This window comes from Cydia strobilella, chromosome 13 (assembly GCF_947568885.1).
Source record: "Cydia strobilella chromosome 13, ilCydStro3.1, whole genome shotgun sequence".
NCBI lineage: Eukaryota > Metazoa > Arthropoda > Insecta > Lepidoptera > Tortricidae > Cydia > Cydia strobilella.
In genome coordinates this window covers 10,873,700-10,880,910 of record NC_086053.1, presented here as the reverse complement: position 1 = coordinate 10,880,910, position 7,211 = coordinate 10,873,700, and the positions used below count along the sequence as shown (strand labels likewise).

General features: G+C 39.8%; 1 protein-coding gene across 1 annotated transcript; it reads left to right on the top strand.

Annotated features, from left to right (window-relative positions):
- Nucleotides 1-2,233: 2,233 nt before the first annotated feature.
- On the top strand, nt 2,234-5,873 carry LOC134746918 (uncharacterized). Its single transcript, XM_063681490.1, has 4 exons — nt 2,234-2,518; nt 2,898-3,039; nt 4,244-5,347; nt 5,589-5,873. The coding sequence occupies exons 1-4, from the start codon at nt 2,234-2,236 to the stop codon at nt 5,687-5,689; spliced, it is 1,632 nt and encodes a 543-aa protein (XP_063537560.1). The 3' UTR covers nt 5,690-5,873.
- Nucleotides 5,874-7,211: the final 1,338 nt, after the last annotated feature.

Genomic DNA, 7,211 nt, shown 5'->3' with positions numbered 1-7,211 from the left:
AGCATGCCTCTATATGCATTACACAATGACAGTACTATCTCCGCACAGAATAATGATGAGTCCCATGTAATATTTTCCGTGAGTCAATCAAACAAAAGTTATGGACGGTCATTAATTTTAACAAAATGACTTTTGTCTCAGCAATACACAGCTTCATATTGGTAGAATTAATATATACGTCTTCTCTATTCTCAAATATTTTAATCATAGGTACCTTAGTATACTTAACACTTAAAGTACCTACTTAAATTATTACAGTCTTAAACATTAATAGTTGCAACGAGCTCAGAAATATCTACACAAGTAATAAAACGCCTTAACAATTGAAATCTCGTGTTCAGGCTTTTGTAAAATACGACCAATGCACGTAATAATAGAAAATTTAATTTTGACCCTATATGACGTTCTAAAATAAGTGAGAATTCCGTATACCAACATCCTTTTCAATGTTGCCTAATTTAAAGGTGCTTAGTCGCAAAATTTCGAATTTCGTTTTGATTTTCACCATAAGGTTTATCGGGCGGTTCCGAATACTACACAATTTCGGGTAAATCCGAAAATGTGTTAATTCCATCAAATTAGTCCATTTTCGGAATTACCGACAATTTTACATATTCGGAAATACCCTTACCTTATATGAGATGTACATCTAAATACATTTCCACCTTGTAAATAACTTTATTCCATTGTCCAAGTTTTTGCCCTGCCGCAGTCTAAAACAGCAAAGGAACAAACATGGCGTCATCTCTTCCTGTTCGGCGCCTCAAAGAGCCTCTATTTACTACCCACTAATATTATTTAGGCTTAGGCGCCGGAACAAACACTTGTAAAATGGCGGCTAGCCGGCGCTTCCAAATAATGTCATAATTACCTACAAATAAGTGGGACACCTCGTTTTCGTGAAACCAACCCACCAATATAATACGTGGGTAAACACTCTTATACTTTCTTACAGTAGGTAGTTAGTACTACCAATAAAAAAACGAATGACTTCACGATGTTTAACCTATAAAAATGTTTTTTATTTGAAATAAATTAAAACGTGTCACTTAGTGTGAAATTTTCTTTTTGACCCGTTTTTATTGTACTCGAGACTCGAGTGTAGAATCCTCTGATGTTAAACATAATAGGCAAAAACGGAAAACCTGACGAATGCCAATGGGTGTCCGTACTGTCCGCCGTCCACATAAAAGAGGCGCAGCGAACGCATCTTTAATGGAACGCTGTAAATGAAATAGCATTAGACATTTAACGTACAAGGCTATATATTTAAAGGCTTGGGCTCACGGGCCCGATTGTGACCTTATGTTGTCTGTCGCCACAGCCGCTACGGGTTAGCGAGATTGCGCCTGTGACTCGCCATCTCCGTGGTGACAAGGTCGATAGAATTATCGATGAAGTGAATATATTTTTCAAATTATATCTGAGGACGAATGAAACATTTAACCCCTTATTCATAAACACGCTACAAGCCTCAATTAGCTAACAATAGTAATAATCTTTTATCTTGATCTTTCATTTTGACTTATGTATTTATAAAACAGGGATAAAACATAAATAGTGCGTTTATAAATAAAAGAGGGTTTATATAACATAGGTGAAGTTAACTTCATTTTGGCCAACCCGCAATCAAAAAAGGCAATGAAAATATATGAAATTGTTAACTTAGGTATTAAGCGTAGATAATAAGAATTGATTTGTCTTGCTATGTCACAATAAGGGTGACATTTTCATTTGTGAAAAAAACCCTTTTTCTAATAAAGATTAAAAAAAAAGAGAGACTGAATAAGGTAGTTTTTCGTCTATATAAAAAAAATATAATCTGATATTTGAAAAATATAGGTAAGTAAGTAGGTTACATTTACATATGATAAACCATCAGATAAGCTTAACTTAAACACTTAAACAATCAATCATTACACCAGTTTATAAAAACGGAGACAGAGACGATGTTAATAATTACAGACCAATATCTGTTCTGCCAGCAATTTCCAAAATATTAGAGAAGTTACTGAATACCAGATTATTCAAGTACTTAAGTAAATTCAACTTATTATCACCAACTCAATACGGATTCAGAACTGGAAAATCTACTGAAGATGCTGTATCTGCACTAACTTCACTAATAGTTGAACATCTTGACAATAGATCCAAATGTATGTCTGTGTATTTAGATATCAAAAAGGCCTTTGACACCGTCTCTGTCCCCATACTGTTACACAAGTTGGAAAGGATGGGGATAAGAGATATTCCGCTTCGCCTTCTCCGGGACTACTTAACAGATAGGAAACAGAGGGTGAAACTGGGTGACTGCAGTTGTACCAGTGAATATGAGGACGTGACGTATGGAGTACCTCAAGGCTCTGTGCTTGGCCCAACGCTATTCCTAATTTATATTAACGACTTGTGCGACTTAAAGATCCCCCACGCAGATATATTTTCGTATGCTGACGACACCGCCATCGTCTTCACTGGTGCTTCATGGGAAGATGTTCAGAAATTCGCGGAGACTGGACTTGTAACTATTAATGAATGGCTTAAGAACAATATTCTTACGTTAAATACCACCAAAACAAATTATATATGTCACAGTATATACAGTAATACACAACCTGTTAATAGTTTCGACCTTAAAATACATAGCTGCTGCAACAATGTACTAAACTGCTCCCAGCGAACCTGTCCCACCATACTAAAAGTTGATAGCACCAAATATCTGGGTGTCTTTGTGGATCGGGGACTCTCTTGGTACCAACATCTCGAATATGTTATATTACGACTACGAAAGCTTAATTGGATTTTTAAAAATTTAAGACATGCGGTGCCAAGAGCTGTCCCGGATTCCCATGGCCACAGTAGAGACATTTTAAAAGAGATCTACACATCGTTGGTTTCAGCCCGTGTTAACCTATTGTTTGCCTGTTTGGGGTGGTGCTGCCAAGACTCGCTTTATAGACGTAGAGAGAGCTCAGCGTAGTCTTCTCAAAATTATGTACTTTAAGAAGATGTGGTTCTCAACTGACAAGTTATATCAATTGTGTAAGTTGCTTACTGTCAGAAAATTATATATACTAACCTCTGTTCTAAGAAAGCACAAAACAACTACTTTTGATTGCAACATTTTGACAAGACGGAGGAAAGATATTGCTATGCGCCTACCTAAAACCAACACCACTTTTGCTAGTAGACAGTATAATAAGCGTTCATCGCACAACAAATCACTAGATATATACCCAAAGCTACAATATGATGTAAAAAATAAAATAACAAATTGGTTGGAAGATAAAAACTACGATCAGGTGGAAGACTTACTAGGATATGTAATGTAGCCTAGCCACACACACACACACACACACACACACACACACACACACACACACACACACACACACACACACACACACACACACACACACACACACACACACACACACACACACACACACACACACACACACACACACACACACACACACACACACACACACACACACACACACACACACAGACACACAGAGAGAGAGAGAGAGAGAGAGAGAGAGAGAGAGAGAGAGAGAGAGAGACACAGACACAGACACAGACACAGACACACACACACACACACACACACACACACACACACACACACACACACACACACACACACACATTTTTTTTTTATATGCCGCCTGTTTTTACTGACAAGGTTGCTACGACTGAGTTTAACGACTGTGGTAAATAAATATTGTTGAATAGTTAATGACATAATGACATTTTTTTTAGTTTCTATTTTGAGGTACAGGTTATTGAGACTCGCCCGTTTCAATATAAAAAAAATATTTTTAAATTGCTTGGCCGAGCTTTACAAGCTTCGAATGGAGGTAACGAACTTGGAGTGATCGCGATCATTATTTAATTGTTGACAATGAATCCAAGTAAATGAAATTTTGCAATTGAGTTCAGGTATATGTCCGGGAATTGTGGACATCAAAATAAATATAGGATAGCTAAGGAGAGCAAAACGAAAAAGCAGACTTCCCGAGCAAGATTTTATTCAAAATTTAGGGCTTTTAGTTTACGACTTCCCAATTGAAAGTAAAAGTGGTGTAACAATTTATTTCCCAATAAGCCTCTGTAAAAAAAAGACTTGAAACATTGACAAGAAAGCGGCACTGTTTTGAAATTTCCTCTGTTTAGAGTTTTCAGTAGGTACTAAATTAATTACGTAATTTTATGTTATACCAATTTTTTTCAAATTCCCAAGATTTAACCTCACACTGCGTCGGCGATACAGGCAAACACCTCATTATCGCACACACCAAACTTGTCAACCTCATGCTTTCTGGAAAAGTCAACCCCCTCTTTGAACCCATTATTTATGGTGCAAATCTTATAGCTCTCACAAAAAAAGATGGGGGAATCAGGCCCATTGCTGTTGGTTCAACATTTCGGCGTTTAACTTCCAAAATTTCCGTCCGACACGTACTTTCTAAATTGCAAAAACAATTTGAACCGGTACAACTTGGTTTTGGTACTAAAGGAGGATGCGAAGCCGCCGTCCATGCCCTCCGCACCTGCCTGATCAATGACCAGTGTGAGGTACTTCTAAAAATTGACGTCAAAAATGCCTTCAACTCTCTCAATAGGGACGCCCTGCTTGCAGAAGTCAACAACCACGCTCCGGAACTTTATAACTATTTATTAAATTGCTATGCAAATCCTTCAAAATTACTGTACAAAAATCACGAAATTTCCTCCGAAGTTGGCTGCCAGCAAGGCGACCCTCTCGGACCAGCCATCTTCAGTTTAGCTATCAATCCAGTTGTTCAAAACCTGAATTCAAAATTTAACGTTTGGTACTTGGATGATGGTACCCTAGGAGGTGATGTAAACACAGTACTTGCTGACCTTTCGGAAATAATAAATAAATTTAAGCTAATAGGATTGGAATTGAATTGTGAAAAGTGCGAATTATATTTAAACCGTTATAATCCCGACATCGTACAAAAATTTCAAGCCATCACTCCCAATATAAAAGTAGTCAGCAAGGACTCACTAAACCTCCTAGGGTCACCAATTTTCGAAGAAGCCATTCCCAGCATTACTACAAACGCGATTACTAAATTCAAAAACTGCGCCGATCGCTTGCTCGAAATCGATTCCCATTCCGCTCTGACTATTCTAAAATTTTGCCTTTTTGTACCAAAATTTACTTACTTGCTACGCTGCTGTCCATTTTGGAAACACCAAAACTCCTTATTATCGATTGACAACCTTATTAGATCTTCCTTAGAATCCGTTCTAAATATACAGCTTAGCGAGCATTCTTGGAACCAGGCGTCCCTGCCCATCAGATTCGGCGGGCTGGGTACGCGCAAAATTTCCAGTGTTGCTTTGCCGGCTTTTCTATCTTCCGTCCATGGCACTTCCTCTCTCGTAGGAAAAATACTAAAGGCCTGTCCTTTAAACTACGAGATGGCGTGCTTGACGGAGGCTAGAAACGCCTGGCTGACGGCTTGTCCGGGTCAAAATTTACCCTCAAAATTAAACGTTCAACGTTGCTGGGACGACACGTTGTGCAAAATTAAGTATGAGGAACTACTTTCCAGCTCTGACGGCCCTGCGCGCGCACGGCTTCTCGCAGTTGCAGAACAAGAATCCGGCCAGTGGCTGCATGCCTATCCCTCCCCCCCCACTGGTACATATCTAGAGCCGGATACTTTACGTTTAGCCGTAAGTCTTAGATTAGGGGTAAAGGTCTGCGCCCCCCACAGATGCCCCTGCGGCGCAACCGTCGATGTGCTTGGACACCACGGCCTTTCTTGTCAATTAAGCGCTGGTCGCCTCTCCAGGCACGCTGCCCTGAACGATATCATCCGCCGTTCTCTTGCCACCGTCAACGCGCCGGCTATCCTTGAACCAAACGGCGTTTTGAGGGACGACGGCAGGAGACCGGACGGTATGACCCTGGTCCCGTGGAAGATGGGACGGGTGCTGGTCTGGGACGCCACATGCGTCGATACACTAGCTCCGTCCCATCTACCAAGAACTTCGTTCAGGGCTGGGGCGGCTGCCGAGGCGGCTGAAGGCAAAAAGTTCGCTAAGTACCGAGGTCTCGGCCCACAATACCACTTTGTGGCATTTGGTGTCGAGACACTGGGGCCGTGGGGTCCAAGCGCAAAAGTTCTTTTTAAAGAACTTAGCAAAAAGCTCGTCGACGCAACCGGTGACCAGAGAGCTGGCGGCTTTCTCTCGCAGCGCATAAGTATTGCCATTCAGCGAGGGAATGCTGCCAGCATCTTTGGCACAATGCCGCGGGGGCCTTATTTAGATGTTTTTTAATTAAGAGTAGTTTTGTTTTTTAATTTATTTATTTATTTATAAGTTGTTATTCTTAGTTACTTTTAGTTTTACTCTTAAATAAATGAATTCCCAAGTGTCTAACAGAATATTCATGTAAATTTTTGTAAACGTGACAAACGGTTCAGTTTTTCTTCGGTTTTTCTTTGTGATCCCCATTTAGTCTATCACCCAAATTGCTGGTCTATATGTTTAGGTATCCAACGTATAAAATATAATCGATCTTTTAATTTACTTTAAGTACCTAATCATTTACATTCCTCTTAGCTGCCATAAAATAGAACGAGATTACAGATTATTAAATGTAAGAATAATCGATAAGTTTCAGCGTTTCCCATCCCTGGCAGGCCGCCGCCCACGCAGGTCGGTCGGCGCTCGCGCCGCCCCGCGCTCGTGACATAACATCACGGGATCGTTCAATATCTTTCGCAAGCCCCCATCCTCAACCTTCGGCAAACCAATTTAAAAACAAAAACCACCCGTCATAAAAATCAACACTTCCACACAACGAAATCTGCCCACGTACCACCTTTCCACTTTATTTCATTCAAGCCAATTAAACTTCCATGAATTGACAACGGGACTGGCTAGTCACAATATTGTAACATAATATCGGGTCATTAATGCAACGCGGAAATGTGTGGGTGCAAAACCACCGTAGCTAAACTATAATTTGAGATCTGTCCGATCCGTTAGCCTCTCCATAATAGCCGTGACCATGTATGTACAGTATAATTGTTGAGAGCGGTGATTAGTAGGTAAATAAGAATTTTAATTGTTAACACGTGCATCTAATTTTGTATATACACTGTCGTTTATAATGGTCGGTATTGATTTGGGTGCTCTCAACTTTCTATTTGTCTAAATACGTA